The following is a 25,228-nucleotide window of genomic DNA, read 5'->3' on the forward strand; positions in this document are numbered from 1 at the left end:
CAATTTTTCAATTTTTTCTACTATTATTGAATTCGTAAAAAATGGCATCTGCTATTGCTGGCCACTTATTAAAATATTTAAATTTTTTATAAATTGCGTAATATTTAAACTTTAGTTATATTTTTTAGGTTAAAACATTTAAGACACTGAAGACACATACCACAATAGTATCCTCATATCCACTCTATGAGGGGCAAACAAAAAGTTTCTAAAGTTTAATTTTAGTTAATGTGAAATAATATAAAATTATATACAATGTGATTTTTAAAATTTAATTTAGTAATATATGACCATTTTGCATCTAAAAATTTAAAAATCTGATTATAATATAAGTAAACTATATGAGATATCAATCAAAAATATAAATATGTTTAAACGTCATATGATTACTTTCACTAAAAATTATTGGAAAAAAAATGACTACACTTGTCTATTAAATTTGTAACATAAGAAATTAAGAACAGTTCAAACGAAAATTCTTTCACAAATCATAGCATATTATATAGAACTTCAATTTATTTATCTTTATGAATAATTGTCATCTAATTAAGCCAAGTCGGAAGCAATTACACGCATAAGAAACATTGGATAGTTATCAAATCAATAATGCTTCCCTTCTGCGCTAACGAGTGCACTGCAACTTTCGCATATTGTCTTACATAATTAAAACAAAAATGACTACATTGCTAAAAATGCAGATTTAATTAAGTAGCTGATAATAATGAAAATATCATGACAAGCAACAGCTGCATTTTAATAGGACAAAAATACCAACTTGATTATACAATATAGCTACACTATTCTGCTCCTCTGAACAAATTGAAAGAAAACTTTGGAACCTTAAAAGCTGTGCTAAGTGACAAAACATGGCATATATGCCATTTTTGCTAAGAAGGTGCAGATTCATTATCTTCAGTATAAAGCCTCCATGGTGTGCCAGTGGAACATATATAAAAACCCAATTTACAAAATATTATGATGACATTTTCACACAACACGTCCTGAGGAACAATGTAAATTAAATTTTCTAATTTCTATAGTTCGTTACGGAAATTTTCATATACAGAATTGAGAGAAGAAAAAAAAAACTATGGCCTGATATTTCATTGTTATCTACCTAACCGTGTGTTTCGAAAATACAAGTGGTATTTCACATTGAACAGAAAAGCTGACAATGGCATAGAAACAAAATTTTAAAATCTACAATTTAACTGCCTAACAGGAATTCTCATGTCACCTCTTATTTGCTTGGAAGATATCTTTGTGTAGATCACTTGTTTGATACCATAAGCAAATCACCCTCCAGATTTCTTTAGGGTTGGACTCTGCTTACCTTGAACTCCCTGAAAAAAGTAAATAAAATTCAAACAAAAACCATAGTTCAACTTAGTAAGCCAACAAGTACACATCTAACAATAGCTCACAGAAATCAATACAAAGTGTGTCCTTTAATGTTTTCCCAAAATCCCATGATTCTGGAAAGATAAAATCTACTACAATTTATTATATCATGCTTGCAATTATATTGTATGAAAAGTAGTCAATCTTATGGTAGCATAATTCTTACTTGATGCGTCTTTTTGGACATTTAAGGTGGAATTACTAGGTGGTCTGCCTAAATTAGCTAATCCTAGTAGATAATGTGATTCTAGTTTGCATTCTAACCCTAAGCAGAAAATCAACATCGTATTCAAAAGAACATTTACTTACTGCAGGCTTTTGGGTAGGCAGCCTTCGATTGGATGGGGCTCGTGCCACAGAAGAAGCAGCTGCTGCAGCAGCCACACGTATTCTGAAAAATTAGCACACTATATTAGTCACATAGCCAGATAAACAGAACGGAAAAAATATAAGCACATGAGATAAAGATCGCAGAATACCTTTTATGAACATCAATGTACACATCTGTCTCATCCACAATTTCCTCCTGCAATAGGAGAAGGATTATCAAAATTGAGCAACAAAAACATCTCATATTGGTAGTGTATTCATCTTACAGAACTAGCAAGATACATTCAAATGATTAAATTATAAGTTTTGAAGCAAAACAGTAACTGCAGGCAGCAAATTTTAAGATGAGCAGCTGAGCCACAGTTCATGTTTACTCAACATATTGTGGTAAAAAGAAACTTACTTGTAGAAGTTCTTCGAAAACATCCTCAAGTGTGATAATGCCAATGACTTCACCATCTTCGACATCCTCGAATAGATGAGACATGGTTGTTGCTGCACCATTTTGCTCATGTGTTTTTTTTTGCTTGATTGCTGGAGGCCTTGCAGCTTTCTCAAAGTCAATTATAACAGACTCTGATTTATCATCATGCTTGATGAGAAGAGGTGCATGCAATTCAGATTCCCCATTGGCAAAATTTTTTTCGTACAATTTCTCTCCATCACTGGTAGGCTGAGAATTCTTGCTCTTTGCATGAACCTTGACTACAGCTGCCATATGACTGCTTCCCTTCTGAAACTCATTAAGAATATCATACAAGGGCATATCTGATGGAACCCTGGGAAATTAAAGTATGAGAAAGAGTATATGCATTAAATAAAACAACAAAAGAAAGGGAAACAAATGGTTTCATGTGCGCACCTAGGAATTCTCCGGATGGAAACTGCACTAACTGGAGTCTCGGTTTCTGCCCGTACTGTCAGCATACTTTTCACCTGAATCCCAATAAAAGTAATACCCAAAAAGAAGTGAACACTTCAGAATCAGCTGGAAGTCACTATCAAGGACTAATGTTCAACATAAGATGTTCAGTTTTATTTTTCACCTACCAGAAGGAGCCCAATAATGTTCTTTGCACTTCCTGAATAGACAGGGACACGACTATGGCCACGCGCAAGAATTTTACCAATCGCTTCCCTGTAGGAGCAGTAGGTCAACAACAACACATGAAAAACATATATAGAATACAAATTTAAGATATGAACTCGTCCTTGAAGTGGAGATGAAGAAGAAAGAACCATGCTCCTATTTTTATGTTCATTAGGTTGAGATATGATCTTCACAAGTCACTGTGTTCATTCATGAAAGCAGTCAGCATAGAAGAGCTACAATTTAGCCCTGCAGTGCAGTACTTAAGCTATTGAAAACCATTAATTACTTGCATAAGTTTTCCTCCACTTCCACTCGCAAAATTGCCTCGTGCTCAAGATATAATAAGCGAGAATCTCGCAGTTGAGCAATTCCAGTTAAATTTTTAATTAGTCCTCAATCTTAGCCAATCTAAAGCCTAATTCCCATAATTTGCCACAAATATCCACAAAAGGCAAACTGTAACTTCTGGCACAACGTTTGTAATTTTTGAAAATAGCGCAGACATACAAAATAACAATCTGATTAAAGCAAAGACACTTACCAGTCCAATTTTGAATTGACGTCTAAAGAAAATGTTGATTCAATTGGTGTCATAGCCTCCTCTGCAGTCTGCGTATCAAACCAAACATCAGAAATTAAAATTATATGGAGCTTTATATTGCCCAGATGAAAAATACCTGGCATAATCCTACAAACATTATGAATCGCCAGCAGGCAGCATTATCAAATTATTGCAACAGCCATGCACACATATACCTACTATAACTATCTACACGTGCACAATGTACTATACAAACACACAAATTATTATACTGATATTTTGACTATTTATTGAACTAGTTGAATCTACCATTTGTTTACGCAGTGTTTATTTCATAAAACAGAGATTTGCTATTGTTTTGCATGTCACCACTAGGGAAAAGTTCATTGGATCACCTAATCAATCAGATGCCACTATATCTTCCTTCTATACGTCCACACATGATATTCATTGTCTACAAAACAAGACAACTATAAGAAGATACTGTTTTAAAATTGCAACAGGTTTCAACATCCAGAGTCATAGAAATTCATATCAGTAGCTACCTTCAGAGTTAAATCTAAAGCTCCGCTGATAATTGTCGTTTCATCGTGAGTGAGTTCGCCACCCTTGCCAGCCTAAAATGGATTGAATAGTAAGTTTGCATATGAAAACGAGAAAAATAAAATTACTGAGCACATTTTTGATAAAAGCAAGCAAGCAGTTCTATGAAGTAATAGACAACAACTAGGTATCACCTCTTGTCCGTGGATGGAGACAAGTGCTTTAAGCTGAGCTCGTCTAAACAGAGCATCACTGTGTCCTAGTGAAACATCCAAAACCTGAACAACATAGGCCAATTCAATATGATCAACAAAGTGGGTAAAGAAGTGTATAATATACTCATTACAATGCCACAAATTTGCATTTGACTACCACTAACATACCATTAAAATCATCTAACTCTTACCTTGCCAATCGGATAAGCAATGGGATAGCAAATGACCATCAAGATCCGCACTAGCCACACAAAATTTGCACCAACAGCAAGTCCATATCTCGAACATATAGATTGCGGAATGATCTGATAAAAGACACATTACCAAACCCGTTTTCGCAATTACAAAGAAACATAACAAATATTCGGCATATCATAGTTGTAGTAGTAATTATACCTCCCCAAACGCAAGAACAAAAGTAACCGACAAAAGCACAGCAACAAACGGATGGAAAATTTTATCAAGATATATAGGAAGTGCCTGCAATAATAACACACCCGTTTAGCTACACACTGATTAAATATGAACCTTAAATCAAATAAAATTAAAAAATAAATGAAATAATCACCTCCATTGCACAAGCATTACATAAAAGCAAAGTCACAAGAAGCTGGTGTTGCTTTTGAACCACCGGTAAAATAACAGCTGAATTGCCATAAATCAAAAACAAAGTTTAAAATTATTGAAATGAATCAATTAAAAACAATTTAAAAATGAAAAAATGAAACGAAATTATGAACAGACCAGCTTGTTTTTTCTCGGTAGAAGTGCCACTTCTTTGTAAAATTTCAAGCTCAACAAGGCCAAGAGACATTAATCCCAAAGTAAGACCAGACATAATACCAGCAAACAGAACAAGAAAGCAAGAAACACCGGCGAAAACAAACCACCAAACGGTGCCGAATTCAATGTCGTCGGCTTCAAAAACGATGTCGTTTACAGAAAACATCGTTCTCGCCAGAGTTAGGGCATTCAACAGCAACATCTCCGGTTTCCCCTTCTTGGCGTTTCTTCAGAAAAGTGAGAGATTGTGACAGAAACGGAAACGGACAGTGTAGTGAGTTGAAAGTTGTTGAGCTTTTGCTTGTGAAAATGGTGATGAGTGTCATGAAAACGACGACGTCTTTTGAAATAACGACACATCAGTCAACCCCATGCCGAATTATTCTACGACTCTACGTTATTGTTCATGGCATAACTCACTTTCGGTCCATGTATTTTAATTAGTTTTACATTTCATCCCTATACTTTTATTTATAGACATCCAGCTCTCACACTTTCGTTTTTATTACAATCAGGTCCTTCTGATAAGCCGAGGAGTTGCACGGAGATCATCTTAAAGTCCATTTCCTCTCTCAAAAAGCTTAGCTAAACCCTAATTCAATTTCTGCCTGGTTACTACAATCTAGAGTTATGATTTTCAAGAGACTCATTTTTAATTTTCTGATAAACCCTAATTTCACAACCCAAATCAAATTAATTTCCTCTCTAAAAGTCGTGTGGCGCAAAGACCCAAAATTAGATTTAGCCATAGAGAAAGATAAGCGGTATAAAGTCTGTTCACGGGTCGTTAAAGAGGTATTAAACGAACCGGGTCAAGTTATCCCGCTCCGATACCTGGAGAAACGGAGGGAAAGGTTACGCCTGAATGTTAAGGTTCAGACTTTTATTAATCTAAATCCGGGTCTATTTGATACATACTACGATAGAATTAAACCCAAATCTGATCATGTGAAGTTTTTGCGTGTTAGTGATAAATTGAGGGGTTTTCTTGAGGAAGAGAAGAGGATTCGATTTGAAAATGAGGGTTTAATTGTGTCTAAATTATGTAAGTTGCTTATGATGGCTAAGAATAAAGCTGTTAATGCTGAAACTTTGGTTAATGTTAAGAGAGAATTCGGTTTTCCTAATGATTTTATGGTTAATTTAGTTCCTAAGTATCCGAATTATTTTCGGTTGATCGGACTGCCCGGTGAGGGGAAGTCGTTTCTCGAGTTGGTCGACTGGAATCCCGAGTTTGCTAAATCGGTGATCGAGCGACGAGCTGAGGACGAGTCGAGGTTAACCGGAATCGGGATTCGACCGAATTTCGTTTACAAGCTTCCACCAGGGTCTTTTTTAAAGAAAGAAATGAGAGAGTGGGTTAGGGATTGGTTGGAACTTGATTATATTTCACCATATGTGGATGTTTCACATTTGGATCAATCTTCACCAGAAATGGAGAAGAGAACTGTTGGGGTTTTTCATGAGCTGCTATCGCTTTCGCTCTTTAAGAGGATTCCTGTTCCGATACTGGGTAAGTTTTGCGATGAGTATAGATTTTCCAATGCGTTTCCGAGTGTGTTTACTAGACATTCAGGGATGTTTTACTTGTCACTAAAAGGAGGTATTAAAACTGCAATGCTGAGAGAAGCTTACAGGGACGGTGATCTGATTGATAAGGATCCGTTGCATGAGATTAAAGATAAGTTTGTTGAGTTGTTGGAAGAAGGGTGGCGAGAGAGACAAGAACAGATGAAGTTGCGACGGGAAGTTGTACCGAAAGATATGGAAATGGTGGCAATGAGAAACCTGGATTTGGATGAACAAGAGAGCAGTGAGGAATCAGAATGGAGACAGCTGAAGGAACAGAGTGAAATGCTGGAAGTAAATGAGGATTAAGGTTGAAGTTTAAGCAACAAATGTGAGCTTTCAAGTTTGTGCGGTTTTGTAAATTATTAGATGTTGAAAAAATGCAGTTTAACCTGTTTTAGATTAATGAATTTTGGAGCATTTAGTATATTTCATGACATTTAGACATATAACCTTAGTGTTTGGTTGGCTATATTATTAATCTTGATCTTTGCATCTGGTGCAAGAATTTAGTTTCCCAGTTCTGTTTATGACTGTTAAATCTGAATCAAATAGCTTATATAGGGGTGAGAACAAACTATGGATTAATTAAGAAATGATTATAAATTAACACAGATTCATCATTTTCCTTTTCTACTTTACATATGAAGTTTGATACGAAATGTTTACGCCTTGGACTTCACTTGCCTTTTGCTTTTGTATAATAGATGTTATATGTTGTTTCTGATTTTAATGACAAACTACAGTTATCAAATTTCCTCTTGTTCCTTCAAACTATTGTTGCGGAATCTTATGTCATTCATCTTGTAAGATTGTAACTCATTGCTTATGGTAGAAATGTAGCCTGCAAGTGTGAATTGTGGTTATATCCTTCAAGTTCTGTCACCTTTTTGCCTTTCAGAAGCATGTTTTTCTGAACTTTTAGTCTGAATCTTTCGCGTACTCTGAGAAAATGTTGCAAAGAACTTAATAATCTTCTTGGTTCTGCATGGAATCTGTGAGCTTATTAATAGCCTAAATTGGCATCATTGCTCTTCTCATAAGGGATTTATTAAGTGCATGATGCCTCATTGCCTCAATACAATGAAAAGAAAACTGAAATGGCTTTCACATTAAGGTTAGTCATTGTGTTTACAGATGCAAGGCATTGTGCATTGCTCTTAACCACTAATGAAAGATCGACATGTCATTGCAAGAAGTTTTTTTATATGTTAGATGAATTATCTAAATCTTTGTGCTGCCTCATTTCTTATTATTCCTAATTTGTCGTGAATTGCTGTTGTTGTTGGAAATTGAATTGTTTTTCTATTTTAATTGTCAATCTTACCTAACTTTTGATCATACAGAACGAATGAGGGAGTAAGATTCGCTGAGTGTACGAAGAAAGCAGGCTCATCCTCTTGGTTATTCTTTTCTTACCTTCCTTTTTTTGCACTGTAAGTAAGTCTAATTAGTGGAAACAACAACTTCATGACCATATTTTTGAACTATAAAAGGATGAACTGGTATTCTCTTTGAACTACTCCTTTTTACCAATATTTTTAGACATAGCTTCAGAATATGCAAATGCAAATGGAAATGGTTAAGTCTTATTTGTTAATGTTTTTTGCTGTATTCTTAATATTTCTGCCTAAAATGGAGGCTCAAGTATTTCATCGTCCTTTATGTGCCTCCCAGTTTTCGCTAGTGGTTCATTCATGTGCAGGGCTTCCATATTTCCCGTTCCCAAATCCTCCACCTCCCATGCCGCCATCTCCCCCTGCTCCTCCTCTTCCACCAGCTCCTGGCCCTAGCGATGACGATGATGAGAGACATCACCACCGCGGTCGTGGTCGCAATCATGGTCATGGTCACGGTCACGGTCACGGTCACGGAAACAGTCGCAATCATGGTCACGGAAATGGTCACAATCACGGTCGCGGCAGCGGTCACAATCGCGGTCATGGTAGCGGTAACGGTCACAATCACGGTCATGGTAACGGTAACGGTCACAATCACAGTCCGGTACATGGACATGGGCATAGCCATAGTATTGCTATAGAGCATAGTCATGGTCATGGTCATGGTAACGCTACAGCACGAGGGCATGTGCATGGGCATGTTAGTCCTCCAGTGCACGGTCATGGGCATGGTCATGAACATGGACACAACCATAGCCATGGGCGCGATAGAGGTCACGAGGAGGAATATTTTCCAATGCAGAGCCACGGACATAGGCACGGACATAGGCATGAGCATGGTCATAGGAGTCACGGCTACCACGAATCACCCGGGCAACAGGATTGCTGCAAGTGGCTAAACGAGTTAGACGATGACTGTGTCTGCGGCGTGCTGGCTCATTTGCCACCCTTCGTCTCCCGGTTTTCTCATTCCTATACAGTCTATCTCGACGCTTCGTGCAACGTGACTTACAAATGCGAAGGACGATTAATTATTCCAGAACAGAATATGACCACTACTACTATTACCTGAGTCGTACTGTGAAAAGCTAATGTAGTGCTATTAAACTACAATAATCTGGTGTAACCCGTTCTGTTAATTTGGTTCAGCTTCTTGTTAACTAGTATAAAATATATTTGAGTAATTATGTGTTTTCTTCTCTTTTTTTTACTTATTTAGTAAATCATTTAAGTCCAAGTTGTTGGTATATACAATATTAGCTTGTCTTTGATTTGTCAAAATAAAAAAGCTGAGTAATTATTTCATACAACAGATGCAAACATACCTTGAGAAGTTTTATTTTTTTTATTTAAACATTCAACAAATGTCAAAAACAGGCTCACGTACTTATAATTGTTACGTTGTATATTGTCGTGGCAAATCCGTTATATTAGATAATTTTTTGTTCTTAAGAGATCGGTATCATCCGCTCTTCAAGTTAGAGTTCCTAACTCTTGTAATTCAAGGCTGCATCGAAAAGTTGAAGCTGAAGTATTAATGGTCATGATTTTAAACTCTAAACACAGAATAAATTTTCTCAGACCCAAAAGTTGATTATTATAAGCAAATTAGGACAAGAACATGAATCAATTAAGGGAACTTTTATTATATTTGTTGCATAGAGTAGAGTAAACATATACTATATAGTTTTTACAAGTAGGAGCAAGACTGGTGTGGCAGCAGTATAATTTTAAGTCACCTAACTATTTGATCACATAAAATGAATGTAACTGTAAAAGAAATTGAATTATGTCAACTATACATTAACCAAATTACTATTCTTTTTAATTATCCCCTAAAGCATGAAAAACCTAACTTAGAAACAAAAACAGTATGACACAATTTCTAGTATCTATATAATAAACATTGGACTAACAAGCTGTATCATATACAAAAACACATAATAACCTCTCAAACATGGACAGGGTTTATGTTCTTGCAATAACAGCATTGATTTTGTCTCTGTCTGAAATTAAGAACGCTGTTCCGCTTCCGTTTCCTCAACCTCAACGCCCGTTATGCGTCTCGCAGCTTACGCTGGCCAACTATGCGTGCGGAAGACTGCCCATAACACCATCTTCAGAATATCTTGCTGAGTCGCCATTGTCCGACATTGTATTTCCTGATGATGATCAGAGACTCGGTGTTATGGCCAGTCGGAGACATGATCGACACCACGAGGATTTGCCGACGAATGACTGCTGCAGGTGGCTGAATGATCTTGATGATGAATGTGTGTGTGAACTGCTGGTTCACTTGCCACCATTTCTTGCAAGGCCAATTCATCAGTATACTGTGATTGTTGGTTCAAGCTGCAATGTTACCTATTCTTGTTCTGGACGTTTGAGACCTTGATTTTTCATTATTCACTTAAATTGGTCCTCTAACTTTGTTCAATTCCTGGTGGTGCTAGTATTTGATATTGATCTGTTAGTATTAAATTAGCTTATTAAGTTTGATGTGTTCTCTAGTTTACTTTCTTTACTTGTAACTTCTCTATTAAAATAAAGTCTATCTTTATTAGTTAGTTCAGCATCACATGATAAAAGAAAATTTGGGTACTGTTCATTGGACCAGGTATCCGCCCAGGCGCAGTCTGTTGGAGCCGAGTTTGGACATTAATTTTTTTTAACTCTGACCTGCATAGGCACGTATGAGTTTGATCTTTTACTTTTTAGTTAAAATTCTATATATATTCAAAAAAAGTTCGGACCGAATACGCATAGCTCATAAGTTAATGGGATTTTTAGACAAATACCTATCAAACACCTATTTATTCTCAGAAATATCTTTTGACTAAAATTAGTTAAAATTTACGGATTGACCAAATTTTTTTTAAAAAATACTTTTTTCATTTGCAAAAATACGATTTCAGTTTACTAATGGTTTACTAACGGTTTACTAAACATCTGTTTACGGTAAGTTCACTAACAGTTTACTAATGCTCTACTATTGGTTTACTTAAAAATTAAATTACTATTTTTTATTTTTAAATTATAAAATATTAAAATAAATTGTTACTTCTACTAATATTATTGGTGTACCAGTAGTAAACCATTAGTTAACCAACAACAAAACCATTACCGATAAACAAGTGAAAATTTTTTTACATAATTAATCAATGGCATCATCAAAATATAATTTATAAATTTACCAACAATTAACTTGGGGTTTGCTAACAGTATTATTAAAATTACAATTATTAGTTTACTATTAGTAAACCATTAACCAACAACAAAATTAAAATAAATTTTAATAATTAAAGAATACACGGTGACCTACTTCTATGTAATTACTTTTCAAATTATTATTTTAAAATTAACTATCTCATCTTCTGCAAGTAGAACTTTTTTATTTTCAATTCATTACTTTTTTATTTTTGCTCAATTCTGTTTTTCTATGGATTCTCTTCTTTAAAATTAAGTAGTGGGTTCTTGTTTTCTTCGTGAAATTTTATTTGGGTATTCTTTTATTTCCTTTTTTTTTACAGGGTAAATGAGATTGACTTTGAGGAGATTAAAAATTGACATAGCCAAGTGTCGCCAATTATCTCCTGAAACTCCACCACCTCCGAATTCAGCCTCACGCTCCTTCATCCTCTTTATCTTCTTCGTCGGTTATCTCCCTTGCCGGAAATCACCACCACCGGTTCGTCTTCCCAAAAAACTAATCGTCACACACCCTCCGCCTGAACAAAAACTTATCGCTGTGACAACATAAATAATCTCACCTTACATTCAAACCGGCAGCATAAAAAGCAGCGCCGCCATAACGAGGAAGAAATTTCTTAATTACCGGAATTGATGTTAGTTACGCATCATGGCCAAAGAGATCTCAGCGAAAACGATTTCTCATATGAATCGATTGAATATATACTTTTCTCTATTTGGTATTTTCCAAAAACTTAAAAAGTAAAGAAATCAAATAAAATTGTAAAGAAGAAAGAAAGAAGAAAGGTAAGGTATTTTTGCAAGAAATTGTACGTGTCTGTATTAGTGAGAATATTTAGGTGTTTGGTGGTGTAGAGCCTAATTTCCTCTAAATTAAATTCATAGGCAGGACTTGGTAGTAAATATTAGATCCGAATCAAGTATTGGCTTGGGCTTCTATGCAAAAAATCAAGCCCAATGGGATCGAATCCATCAAACCCGACTCATCATTAGATATTAGAGAAGATTACAAATCTACACAAAAAATTAATAAAGTTCACAAAAATGTTAGCTATACTCATTTATTACACTAGCACCTAAAATTTTAAAAAGTTTACATTATATACCTAACCAATAAATAAGAGACACATGTCTTACTCAAATAGCAAAAAAAAGCAAAAAAAAACGTGCCAAATAGCTGTCAAAACGCGTCATACAGCTGTCAGAAGCGCGTCTGACGCGCGTCTTACACGTGAGTCAGTCACGCGTCAGTTTGTCAAAACTATTCACACATGTATCAGATATGTATCTGCTATGTATCAGATATGTATCGAGGCCATATTTAATTATTATTTTTTCATATTTTTAAAATATAAATAAATAAATAAATTATTAATATGTATTATTTATGTGTCTCTAAGCAGTATGTATAATATATATTAAATTAAAAGATATATGTACCACATGCTTTAATTAAAATTCACGCATCAAATAATAGCAATATAACATCTTTATATACATGTGATATATAAAAAAAACTAATAACAATATTTATCTCCTTCATCAAATCTACCGCCATTGATAAAAAATAATAAATATATATATTATTTATTTATTTCAAAATTATATTATTTATATGTATTATTTATGTGTCTCAAAACTATATTTTTAATATGGATTATTTATGTGTCTCAAAAACTATTCAAACGAACACAATTTACTTCAGAATCTTTTCATATTAAATTTTTAATGGTACATCTTAAACACAAATAATACATATTAAATACAACTTTAATGGTACATCTTAAAATACACCAAAAATACATATTAAATACAAAAATAATATCTCTCTCTGCTAATGTAATCTAAAATATTAAATACACTATTGTGCCATCAATTATATAAAAAAATAGAGCAAAAAATCAGAAAAAAATTCAATAGATATCATGTAATGCGTATGAAATATACAAATAATACGTTTTTTATACACTATTTATACATAATGTATATCAAAATACACAAATACTATATATTAAATATAATTTTAATAATACATCTACGATACATAAATAATACATATTAAATATACTTTTAATAATCCATATATTTTAATATAAAAATTACAATGTACAAATTATACATCAAACATTTATCTGCAATGTTCATAAGAGGGAATGCTTTACTCATGGTCTCATTTTCTAACACTCTCTCGAGCGTAATAAGTAAATTGACTTTGTGATCAAAGATGAACTAGCGTTAGCATATAATTATCACTTGTATGAGCTACTTCACTAGTTTAAAAATCGTTTGATGTATCAAAGATGTATCAGTAATGTGTTATTGATGTATTTATGATGTATCAATAATGTATCTACAGTGTACCGGTGGTACATCTATGACGTATCAGGTGATGTATCTATAATGTATAATTATCTAATATGTATATACATGATATATAAATAAAAAAGATGAACCAATAACAATATAATGTCATCATAAAATTTATGGCTGAATACATAGTTTGATCCCTGAACTTGTACCCATTTATCCATCTAACCCCTAAACTTAACGTCTCACCTATCGAACCTCTGAACTTGTTAAATAACCCAATTTGACCCATGAACTTGATAAATACGTAAATATTAGACCCCTTCGTGCACAATTTCTTTTAGAATGTTTCAAGTGGCAGGTGGACATAGAGGGGTTCAATATTTACGTATTTATTAAGTTCAAGGGTCAAATCGGATTATTTAACAAGTTCAGAGGTTCGATAGGTGAGACGTTAAATTTAAGGGTTAGATGGGTAAAAAAGTACAAGTTCAGGAGTCAAACTATGTATTAAGCCTAAAATATTATCAGAAATTGAAGTTAATCTTTAAGTTTATATAAAAAAAATAAACATTTACAACTTTGTATTTTATATTTTATATTAGTTATTCTTTAATTTAAAACATGTTAATTTAGCTGATGTTGATTTGTTTAACTTTTACAAAGTAAAATTTAAAAGACGTGATTTATTTTTATTTTATTACTTTTTTAATACATTTTTTAATATTTAATCAATTTAATAATATTAAAACACAAAAATTGATTTAAAAAGTTATTAATTTATTTAGGCTAATCAGATATTTTTTTAATTAAAAATGTATTCTTATGAAGGTTCATGGGTTAAAAATGTATGTTTTACATAAAATACAATTTTGAGTGGATAAAGTAAGAATTCAACCATTTTGGAATGAAACTGGTCTTTTATCCATATCATGGGTCTTCTTCAACCTCCACCACACATATCTCCAAATTTAAATCTCAGAGAAAAACAAACAAACACCACCGAAGCAATCACACCCCAACACTTCCATCACCAACAGTCCAACACCCCCCTTTAACGTCCTTTACCCGCCGATCACCATCTCCTAAAAAACGAATCAAATAAAAACAAGAATCAGCCACCACAAATAGAACAGGAGAAAGAGCCATGGGTTTTCAACAGTTAATGGAAGAAATAAACGATGATTTTGAAAAAAACAAATAATCAGATGCAACGTGTAGGGTTAGGATTAAGTAGGTATTAATTGTAATAAGTTGCCGTTTTTAAGCATTTGTTGTTAATGACATATTAGCAGTCAATGAAAATAATTAAGAAATTTAGCATTTTTAAAATAAATTAGCGTAATTGGTATATCTGTATAATTTTTCCTAGATATTATTGCTATTGCGGATGCTTCTATGGTTACTTTGTTTTTTTATAAAAGTAAATCTTATTTAATCCATTTATTACCATGAGATGAATGGTGAAATTAACTAAGTAGACAAAAAAACAAATTAATTGTAGAAAATGCCATAGCATACCTATATCATTCGAAAACTTGCCCGAATTAAGCATTTCAGCATTTCATTTCTATGAAACTCCAAAAATATTCAGTATCATATAAATAGAATCTCAATTTAAACTATACTCTTATGCATGCAAACTCTATTTTTTTACCTTGGGGAGTTGGCAATTTGGCATTAAACACATTCAAGTAGAAATATTTTTACCACTAAGCTATATAACTCAAATGGTATAAACGCTCATTAGCAAACTGTTAGGTCGTGAGTTCAAATTTTTCCATAAGCGCTCCTTCTTTCCCAAATTATATAAAAAAAAAGTAGAGTTACTTTTTAGGGCATTTTCTTCTATTTTTGTCTCTGAGGTGAATTATGAACATTGAATTTCTAAAAAAAAAAAGAATATTTGGCAAAAAAAGCCAAAATCAACACTCCACGTATCAGATAATTGAAAACAGTGATTGATTTAAAAAAAGTTCAATTCAAAATTCCTCTCCACATCGATCTTTCTTTGTCTGAAAAAGAATAAGTAATTGCGTTTTACGTTCGAGTTCTTCTTAGTAACTTCTTCAATTTTAACCCTTGACTAATTATACGGATAGTATCCTAATTTTTATTAATATATCAAATTGATACCTGAACTTTATTTTATGCCATTTTATTAACTTTATTTTTGTCTACATATTATTTGAAACAGAATCTACCCTACACTTGGCCATATATGTATTGACTTGTTAAAGGTTGACATTGGTTGTTGTGGGTACTCCAGTTGGACATCCTTTATACTCCATCACTAACACAACAAATAAAATTTTGGACCAGAAATGCACATCAACAACAAAACTATATACTATAAATTATCTCCAATAATAGAACTAAATTTTTGAATAAAAATGGTAGTGAGATTCTATTCCATGCTGAAAGGGGCTTCTTTTGATCTTGAAATGCAAATTAATTTATTCCTTGATATCATATCATATCATTTCTACATTATATAGCTGGAATCAATCATGAAATTTTGGAGGGTATGAATCAACTTATACGGAAATTTTGGAGTATTAGATTAAACAAAATTATTAATCTATAAGCGGATGCATACATAAGTATATATTCATCTTCTTAATTTAAATTTTAAATAATATTTCAATATGTAATTTAATAACAAAGTTTAACTTGTGTTAATTTTTTATTTGGATAAATTACAATAACGGTGTTCGAACTTTTAAAAATATGCTATTTGAATAACTAAACTTTTATTTGTTGTAAATTAACTTGTTAAATGTGTATTAAAGGAGTGTTTTTAGCTATTTTTCGATCATCAAACTACTAACAAGGTCAAAAACAATTTTGAAATTTGCTGATTTGGTTTGACGTTTTAATTTTATATATATAAGTGTATCGTGGTACATACAATCATTATTTTTTTACTGAAACGACATATAAATTTATTTTTACCTTTAGCACATAGATTTTTGAAAAACGACTAAAACACTTATTTGATAGTATATTTTAGAAAAACTGAAAGACTGATATAAAAAAAATCCAAATACCAAAATAAATATTTTAAAAAAATTCATACACTATTGATATAAATTTTTACATTTTATTATTTGGTTACCTTTATAAAATTATAATAAAATATATATTATTTTATATTTTTGTTCATCATAAGAAATTTTTGAATTCGCCGCTGAACATAGGTGATTACTTCTTAACATTAGTTAATTAGTTTTATGTCAATTGAGTTTCAAGTTAATTGACCAATATTTTTAGAGTTCAAAGAAATTCTAATTTATAAGCATATAAGAGTCGTAATCTAAAATTCCTAAATATTTATAAAATATATTATTGTAGAACACTATAACCTTTTACAATCATTAATCAAATGATAAAGAGGTTTTGGAATCATATCTCAAAATAATAATAAAAGAAAAACTTTCAAGTGTGAGAGTCAATTGAAGTGGATGAATCATTTTAGTCTTAAAGATTTTCTTTTTTCCTTTTTGTAGTTAATGGATACAAGAATAAGAGCCTTTTGTTTTTGCATTGAATTTAATTTAATTTAAAAATCATTAACTAACAAAACATTGGTTCATTTAGAATTTGGACTGCACCACTATGTGATTTAGACCTGTTTTGATATTAAAATCTTGATTTAAGATAAGGAAAAAAGATGTGATGTGACAGCTTCTTTGTTTAAAAATTGAATAACAAATTTATACTTTTTAATATTTTGAAAAATATTACTTTTGTATTATTAATATATGTTTTTCTTCTTTACAAATATTAATGAATTTAATGTGTAAATTATTACATAAAATTAGCGATGTATATATCTATGCTATATAAAAACACGTTTTATAATGTTAAGATATATTTTTAATATATGTAAAAATAAAAATAATTATAAATAAAATGAGACAGAGAAAATACTATCATAGTATTACTACAATGACAATAGAATTCTGAGCAAAATAAAGTTTCCGCTATTTATATGCCAAAATATTTATTAGTCTGATTCAATGTCTATTTTCTAATTAATATCTTATAATCTTCTTATGTTATTTAAGATGAAACTTTTTTATTATCATAAAAAAAAGTCATTTATGTTTGGTCATATTAAATTCATTTTTTTCTCAGAGGTAGAATTATACTATGTTAGGATGTTAGTTATTAGAGTTAAGGTTTTTAGTAAATTTATTTTTTCAGCCCACTGGCTGGCAGAGGGGTGGGTCGAACCCACACCCCTCTACAGATGCACATCGAGTGTGGCCAACCGGGCCAACACTCACTTGCCATATTAAATTCATTTAAGTCTTGAGCAAATTTTGATTAACAATAATTATTTGTAGAGATCTTTAATATTATGTAAAATGTTAAAGACTAAAACTGTGAAAATGTCAAGGCATAAGATACCTTTTTGTACTTTTTCCATAATAGCATATCAAGTCAATGTATTCTTTGTACGGAACATATGCGCACGCGTGCGGTGGATCGTTGCCGCAAGTTGCCATCCCAACTGTACGGACATGAACCCTTTTTTATTAGCTTACGGCATTTTTTGGTCCCTATACTTGTTCTGATTTTGAAATTAAATCCTTTTACTTTTATTTATTAATATTAACATGAATAAATACAAAAATCCAAATATATATGTTTGCGTCAACAGTCATATATGCATTTGTCTACTTATATAGTTATTGTGTTGTGTCGTTAATAATTAGTAATGTCTTTACCTTTTTGTAAGAAAATGTTGATATTTTATATAGATTGTAATATTTAAGATTAAAAAATTGCTTATCTAAATCGGGTCACTAATCTAAGAATTACCCACAACAAACTATATAAAAATGGTAAATTCTATGTTTGATATAGATTATATTAACCAGAAATAAAATTATCAATAGATTTAAGCACCATTTTAATGCAAAAAAACAAGAATTGCCAAAAGCAAACTCTCCTAAAAGGGTAATAGTACGCAGAACATTCTGAATTTAGTTTAAACATCCGTTTTACCCTTACACTACCTAATCAGTGGCATACCAGGACAGTGACACACGAACTGAGAGGAATTACTGTAGTTACTGATTGATCAAAATGTGTCAAACACAGCATATTACAGGTTTCTCCCAACAAATGATTATCGTGGTCCCTAAATTTATTATCAGGATCAATTATTTCAAAAATATCTGACTTAATCTATTAAGGATGATATTTTCTATTTTAAAGTCAATTGAGTTTCAAATTGGGTCATTGCGGTTTCAGAACTCGTTCATTTTATACAATTTGAGAGTTCGTTGACCTAAAAATAGAAAATATTGTCATTCCTGGATTAAAATGATTAAGTCTGAGTTAATTGAACATAGCGCATAAATTTGAAGACCGGAATGATTATTTGTTCGTCTTTTTTTTCTTCTTCTTTTTAAGTGACAAAACATTCTGCCAAGTAATCTTTGGTTGCTCCTGAAGTAACAGCAACCTGAGAACTATCAGCAGGACTCGAACTGTAAAGAAACTGCCTAACCATGGCAATGCTCGGTCTTTCTACAAGCTTCTTCCAAGCACCATCAGCTTCTTTTCCATGCTTCCGGAACACTTCATTCGCATCGATCCGATGAATATTCCATCCTTTTACGTTCTTCAGCCTCCGAATTTTTCCCAATTGACGACGAGCTAACTTACAATTATTACGTTTAACTTCATTGATCGCTTCCTGAAGTACTCTGGCTCCGTGTCCTTCGTCAGAATATGTTTCAGATAATAATTTGAAGTACTCGTCGAACTCAGGAACTCCGATCGATCTCCTGATACCTTTGGAGTAATCTGCGTCAGGATCAAACATTTTTCTCACTTCATCAACCATTCCTTTGCTAACCATTTCGTCGACTCGTTTCGACAGGAAACTCTGTAGTATATTAGCTGAAACATCAATCCAGAGAAAATAACAGTCGTATTTTGACCTAAACCTGTAATCTGGATCATCAACCAAGGCCTCAATGTAAGAATTTGAGCCTCCAACGATAATTGGAAGCAACCCGCGAGTCGAAATCGATCCAATAGCAAGTGAAGCCATGTTACAGAAATCTTTAGCTGTGAAATCTGAACTAGGGTCAAGTATTCCTAAAAGGTGGTGAGGAATTCCCGATCTTTGTTCTTCAGTAATTTTATTTGTAGTAATATCAAGACCTCTGTAGAGTTGCATTTTATCAGAATTTATGATTTCTGATGGGAATTGAGTTGCCAAGTCTAGCGAAAGTCGAGACTTGCCGGTTCCGGTGGCGCCCATCAGAATCACAACCTTTGGTTTCTGCCATATTGGATTAACAGAAATGTCTAGAATGTTCTGATGTTGATGATGATGATGAAGTGTTTGTGGGCAAAAAGGCATGGATAGTCTCATAATTGATCAACTTGTTTAACAAAAGGGTAGTTTGGGAAAAATAAAAACAGAGGAGATGATCAAGTAATAGAATGAATTTGAAACTTGAAGAATATTTTTTAAAAATTTAGTTCTCTCAATTTAGTTCAGCCTATTGCAAAAAGGGGTCTTTGTGTGTATTGGTATTTATAGGCATTTGTGAATTATGAGAATGGTTGTTTTATTGGCTCAAAAGCCAAAGAAAAGAAAAAATATTTTGGACTATTGAGGGTCATGGAAGGACGGTTGATCGATTGATCAACAATTTGGGCAAATCAGAATCTACATTGTCTGTGAGATCAAATAATTTTACAGTTAACCAATTATATTTGCTCTTAAAATATTTAATCTCAATTATAATTTCACGGTTAACCAACTTAAAAAATAATTGGTCAACTTAATAATATATTTTCAACTTGGAGTATTTTTGGCAAATATTTTCAAAATGGAGTTTTTTTGGTAATACTCTATAATAAATTGATTATTGACGACCGTTTTAATATAATGTAGTTGAATAACTGTAAAAATATTTAATGATACGATCTGACTGATATTTGTATTTTATCTAAATTTATAAAGATTTTTACAGGGTCATTTTCGTTCATTTACTTGAAAATATATCACCTATTTAGAATATAATGAAAAGCGCACTCATAAACTGATTTATATAATAAATAAATTAAACTACAATTTTATTAAACTAAAAATTTAGGTTTTTTTAGTAATAGTTGGCTATAGCTCTTTCAATTTTATAATTATCAAGGTCTTTTTTCTTTGGACATTGTAAATAAAGAAAAGGCACAAAACCAAGAAAGTTTAAGAAAAATTGTACATTTGGAATAAACCTTAAAGTGGAGTTGAAGAAAAAACAAACAATTATGATGAACATTATTCCTATAGCGACCAGGGAATGTTAAGCCTGGTTGGACTCTACTATACACCAAAAAAATCAAATAATGAACATCCGATTCCTTCAACCAAGTGGGTTCGGTTTTGGGTTTTCAATTTACCAAAATATAAGAATGATTTTTTTAATATAAATTAGACGATATCATAGTACATTTTTAGCACTTGAGCACATAAGTTTCAGTTTAAAAACATACAAGCGTAATCATTAAAAAATACTTCATTTTTTGTATTTTTTTTGTTTATATCTCAAAGTTTTAAAATCGTCAATTTTAACATATTTTTTAATTTTCAATTTCAATCGTTGCCGTTTTTGTTCAAATTAAAAAAAAAACATCAAATATATCCTTCAAATTACTTTATTTTATTCAATTTTCCTTTTTACCATAAGAATTCTATATTTACATTCTTTTCTATTGAAATTTAAACAAAGAGCTACAATTGAAACTGAAAATTGACGAAACGGACAAAAATGACAATTTTAAAAAATCGAACCATCCACTAAAATTTTAAAAAAATGTTGATGTTTAGAAACAGTGTGACATTATAGCATTTACTTATCGCCACATTCAAAATAAGAATCAAAATGATGCTTTAGAGTTTAGTCTAACTTTGACTTCTAATCCCTTCTCCTTCTCCTTCACAGTACTGCAACTTGTTCTTCCCTTGCTCTGTACTTTTTTGTCTTGCAAAGTCTTCCGAAGAAACAAAGGAAAAAAAAGGATTTTACATCCAACTCTTTTCGTATATTTTCAAATTGCTATCATTCATTTTATTCTATTTACAATTAGTTTCAAACATAATTTCCATGAGATTTTTTGAACGGATCTCATCTTTTAGCCTTCATCATTCAAATTAATCCGCACCCGAGTAGTGTAGGTCCTTTACAGGAGGCAGACTACTCCAAATTTTAAACAACTACATATATAAATACATGAGTACGGTTCGAACTCGTAACTATCCGCCTGCAAAAATACATTTAGGAGGAAGTTCAGTGACTGGATGCCTCCTAGCTCAGAAACCGCTACCTCATCATTCCCGATTTTTATTGTTTCTGTATCACTGGATGTTTCAATTCTTAGGTAGACCACCATATTAGACATAAGCGCCAAATGGTGCTATCTGACAGTAGGCTTTCTGAATTCTTAAAGTAGCAGATGATGTTAAGGTTTGACAAACTCTCTCTATTGTCTGTCTATCACCCATTGGCTCCTTTTGGATATTGCTCCTCCTGACCATTAAAATCCAGAAATTCAATTCTGGATTTTTTTTTAAAACCTGGGAAGGAGAGCACTTGCGAGAGATTTAAACCCACGACTTATCAGTTTGTTACGCAACGCTTAACCATTTGAATTATAGCCCATTGGTTCAATTTCGGAGTTGAATGTAGTGTCAAAGACTCTTTCTTCCGTAACCATATGTCTCTTATTGGAGTCCTGAACATGGAATAATGTTAGAAAAATTATCAAACAGTTCTATTGTCTTGACAAATTATTCAGTTTGATCCGAATTAATCAAAACCATGACTCCCGACATTAGATGGTATTATAATAAAAAGCATTAGCAGGGAAGGGGTAATTGATCCCGAAGATCACTGAACTTTTGAATTTTTTCATTTCACTCACTAAACTATTTTTTTTCATTTTAATCAATGAACTTTCATTTTTTTCATTTTGGTATTTCAGACAAAAAAAAGCTTAGGTGGCAGCCGGAATTAATTTTTTTTAACCTGAAAACTTGCCATATATGCATTATTTGATCCAAAAAGTCATTTTCAAAGTGAAATTATGTACATGTGATCAATTTTCAAAGTAGAACTTGTTAAATCCGGTTGTCACATGTCAACTTCTGGCTGCCACCTAAGCATTTTTGGCCGGAAAATACCAAAATGAAAAAAAATAGAAGTTCAGTGATCAAAATGAAAAAAAAATAGTTTAATGACTGAAATGAAAAAAATTCAAAAGTTCAGTGATTTTCAAGATTAATTACCCGCAGTGAAGCTAAAACAAGAATTATAGAGATCAACTTCCAATACAATTTGGTTATGGTATCGACACGATTTCACACGTTAAAACCTATTAAAACCACAATTAATACTAAAATCATGGTAATCATATTAAAACTTACTGAAACTGAATTTAAAACCACTCAAGATTATGTGGGGTTTTTTAGTATCAAAATAATTGTATTCTTAAAAAAGGATGACAAAAGGAAAACAAGAATAAATCTATCCTAGGAAGCTTTTTCTTTGAACTAGTCAGTCACTTGTCTTTGTTTTGGCTTCTAATTTAGAACCATCCTTAGGAAAAATACTTGTGTGAACCTAGTTCGCCACATGGGATTATAAATCTATCCATTAATCCTACGTGGCGAACTAGGTTCACATAAGAATTTCTCCTTAGGCTTTATAGATTTGCATACTCTTCACATTCAGAAGAGGGGGGCCAATTTTTATCAACACATGAATTACTTTTACATTTATTGATTGACATTGCACCAATAATTCCAAAAATAAAATAAAATAAAATAAGATTACATCACAGAATTGTCCTTCATTAATGGCTTTTTAAATTTTTAATGTTTGGGTGGTATCCTGTCAATCTATTTTTCTTACATCAAGTAATTATTACCATCAAACTAACAAAATGGTTGTGCACCTCATGCATTGATTTTGACAATTTTACATAAAAAGCACATAAATTATATGATCGATTCAATTGATAAATCCTATTACCAAATTTATAAATATTATCATAAATGTCTTAACAAGAAATATTAGCATTTTTTTTAATAATAATAGTAGAGGGGAGATCAAACATGAAACTCTGGGATTTGGACATAATATTTCTACTTATAAATTATATTTTAAGGGAGAATTTTACATTTTTACTTGGGTTTTTGATATTCCTGTGCCTCATAGGCAATAAAAATTCCAGTTGTATGCCTCTTTGGAATTTAATTCCAAAAAGGTGTCTGGTCCCACGCGTTCCGCATTGTAGAAATGCGGAACACGTGGCGTTCCGCATTCCTACAATGCGGAACGCTTTAAGCAGCTGATTAATTGCTTAATCAGCTGCTTAGCAACGTTCCGCATTGTAGCAATGCGGAACGTTGCTTCTCCCCAATGATTAGGGAGCACTTTTGTCTCCCCAATCATTGGGGAGATGCAAATGATTGGGCCAATAAATAATTTTAACAAATATAATATTAATAAACGATATAAATTAATAACGATTTTAAATTAATTAACAAATGATATAATTTTAGAAATCAATATAAATTAATAAACGATTTTCTATTGAACCTTCATTAAATAAATAAAAGAAAAAATAAAACACTGAAAGTGGTCGACTAGAAATGACCGATAAGCTATAGAGTAAAAGTTGACAAACTCTTGCCAACCCTTCTCGAACCAAATCTCACCGTCAGATTTCACTAAATCTAGTTTCCATTTTGCACCACTTGGAACCTTGAGGACTACTGAACTTGACAGATTGTTTCTGTAGAGTCTGGCAAATTTTCTTGGAATATACTGTGCATATACATAGAAATTTATATGTTCATGGTGAAGTTAGAAAGTCTATCTTCTTATAAGTTATGCAGATCAAAAAATTGATTAAAAAAAGATAAAAGGACTTACAAGCTTGCCATCACGAAGGGCGTCGTCAAGAATAATCTTGAAAAAACGGGGTATTTTTGATTTGAACATAGGCCTTCCGTCGTCTCTTAGAGGACAAGAATCCATTCGGAAACTCAAAATCAGTTTGTTGTTCTGTAATGAGAGTGAGTGAGGTGTGTTTATTTTAGAGACTAAGTTATATATGCAAAACCAAGGCTCAGAGATACAAATTAAGTGAACTACATGCGGTAGTTGGCTCCGGTATCCAGATATTTTCAATTTGTTAAAATTAGTAGTTAAATCAAACAAGCATTTAAATCGATTTTTAATATATTTTTTGATAACATTGTATTTAATTTATAGTGTTTATTAAAAAGATTAAATAAAATTTGTTTTTTTTTAATAAAGTTCAGCAATGATTGGGCACTAAATCCCCAATCATTGCAGTCCCAATGATTGGGGAAACAAAACTGTCTCCCCAATCATTGGGGAAGCACGTTCCGCATTCCTAGAATGCGGAACGTGCTTAAGCAGCTGATTAACTTTGTTAATCAGCTGCTGCCCTTGTTCCGCATTCTAAGAATGCGGAACCCCATCCGTTCCGCATTCCTAGAATGCGGAACGAGTGGGACCAGGCACTCTTTCGGAATTAATTCCGAAAAAGGCACTGAATTGGAAATTTGGGTGCCTTTGAGGCACCCAAATATCAAAAACCCTTTTTACTTAGAGGGAATTCAGTTTTCATAGGTTTAAAATTTACTTTATTGCAGAATTGAGATGTGCAAGATAAAGAAAGACCTAGTGATATATTGCAGGCAGAAGAGAAGATGACAATTATTTTGAGTAGCCAATTAACAAATAATAAATTTTGGGCATCCCGCACAAAAGTTAGC

General features: G+C 32.3%; 5 protein-coding genes across 8 annotated transcripts; 3 read left to right on the top strand and 2 right to left on the bottom strand.

Annotated features, from left to right (window-relative positions):
* Window positions 1-1,002: 1,002 nt before the first annotated feature.
* On the bottom strand, window positions 1,003-5,287 carry LOC126685968 (putative DUF21 domain-containing protein At1g03270). 2 transcript variants are annotated; one of them, XM_050379971.1, is made up of 13 exons: window positions 4,868-5,284; window positions 4,692-4,768; window positions 4,520-4,603; window positions 4,315-4,428; window positions 4,103-4,186; window positions 3,911-3,982; window positions 3,366-3,433; window positions 2,782-2,869; window positions 2,594-2,667; window positions 2,135-2,510; window positions 1,881-1,927; window positions 1,711-1,792; window positions 1,003-1,343 (listed from the first exon to the last, which is right to left on the bottom strand). In XM_050379971.1, the coding sequence occupies exons 1-13, from the start codon at window positions 5,106-5,108 to the stop codon at window positions 1,296-1,298; spliced, it is 1,455 nt and encodes a 484-aa protein (XP_050235928.1). In that variant the 5' UTR covers window positions 5,109-5,284; the 3' UTR covers window positions 1,003-1,295. The 2 variants fall into 2 exon arrangements, with proteins under 2 accessions (XP_050235928.1, XP_050235929.1); XM_050379972.2 differs by lacking the exons at window positions 1,003-1,343; window positions 1,711-1,792; window positions 1,881-1,927 and having other exon boundaries at window positions 2,359-2,499; window positions 4,868-5,287.
* Window positions 5,288-5,405: 118 nt separating this feature from the next.
* On the top strand, window positions 5,406-9,059 carry LOC126685970 (protein WHAT'S THIS FACTOR 1 homolog, chloroplastic). Of its 3 annotated transcripts, XM_050379975.2 has the most exons (3): window positions 5,409-6,419; window positions 6,507-6,806; window positions 7,822-9,059. In XM_050379975.2, the coding sequence occupies exons 1-2, from the start codon at window positions 5,537-5,539 to the stop codon at window positions 6,782-6,784; spliced, it is 1,161 nt and encodes a 386-aa protein (XP_050235932.1). In that variant the 5' UTR covers window positions 5,409-5,536; the 3' UTR covers window positions 6,785-6,806; window positions 7,822-9,059. The 3 variants fall into 3 exon arrangements, with proteins under 3 accessions (XP_050235931.1, XP_050235932.1, XP_050235930.1); XM_050379974.2 differs by having other exon boundaries at window positions 5,406-6,785; XM_050379973.2 differs by having other exon boundaries at window positions 5,416-6,806.
* LOC126687884 (uncharacterized) lies at window positions 8,048-8,947 on the top strand. Its single transcript, XM_050382440.1, has one exon. The coding sequence runs from the start codon at window positions 8,048-8,050 to the stop codon at window positions 8,945-8,947; it is 900 nt and encodes a 299-aa protein (XP_050238397.1).
* Window positions 9,060-9,789: 730 nt separating the features above from the next.
* Window positions 9,790-10,442, top strand: LOC126688103 (uncharacterized). The gene has a single exon (XM_050382680.1). It carries the CDS (start codon window positions 9,833-9,835, stop codon window positions 10,268-10,270), a length of 438 nt encoding a protein of 145 aa, XP_050238637.1. The 5' UTR covers window positions 9,790-9,832; the 3' UTR covers window positions 10,271-10,442.
* Window positions 10,443-18,380: 7,938 nt separating this feature from the next.
* LOC126653415 (adenylate isopentenyltransferase 3, chloroplastic) lies at window positions 18,381-19,911 on the bottom strand. The gene has a single exon (XM_050347309.2). The coding sequence runs from the start codon at window positions 19,790-19,792 to the stop codon at window positions 18,815-18,817; it is 978 nt and encodes a 325-aa protein (XP_050203266.1). The 5' UTR covers window positions 19,793-19,911; the 3' UTR covers window positions 18,381-18,814.
* Between the last annotated feature and the right edge of the window lie 5,317 nt (window positions 19,912-25,228).

This window comes from Mercurialis annua, linkage group LG6 (genome assembly GCF_937616625.2).
Source record: "Mercurialis annua linkage group LG6, ddMerAnnu1.2, whole genome shotgun sequence".
NCBI lineage: Eukaryota > Viridiplantae > Streptophyta > Magnoliopsida > Malpighiales > Euphorbiaceae > Mercurialis > Mercurialis annua.

Bases quoted from the DNA above. Each gene is read 5' to 3' on its own strand.
- LOC126688103 (XM_050382680.1), top strand. From the start codon at position 9,833: ATGGACAGGGTTTATGTTCTTGCAATAACAGCATTGATTTTGTCTCTG.
- LOC126653415 (XM_050347309.2), bottom strand. From the start codon at position 19,792: ATGAGACTATCCATGCCTTTTTGCCCACAAACACTTCATCATCATCAT.
- LOC126687884 (XM_050382440.1), top strand. From the start codon at position 8,048: ATGGAAATGGTTAAGTCTTATTTGTTAATGTTTTTTGCTGTATTCTTA.
- LOC126685970 (XM_050379974.2), top strand. From the start codon at position 5,537: ATGATTTTCAAGAGACTCATTTTTAATTTTCTGATAAACCCTAATTTC.
- LOC126685968 (XM_050379971.1), bottom strand. From the start codon at position 5,108: ATGTTGCTGTTGAATGCCCTAACTCTGGCGAGAACGATGTTTTCTGTA. The intron at 2,511-2,593 runs GTGCGCACATGA...TTAATTTCCCAG, and splicing joins TCCATCCGGAGAATTCCTAG to GGTTCCATCAGATATGCCCT. The intron at 1,928-2,134 runs GTAAGTTTCTTT...CTCCTATTGCAG, and splicing joins TTTTCGAAGAACTTCTACAA to GAGGAAATTGTGGATGAGAC.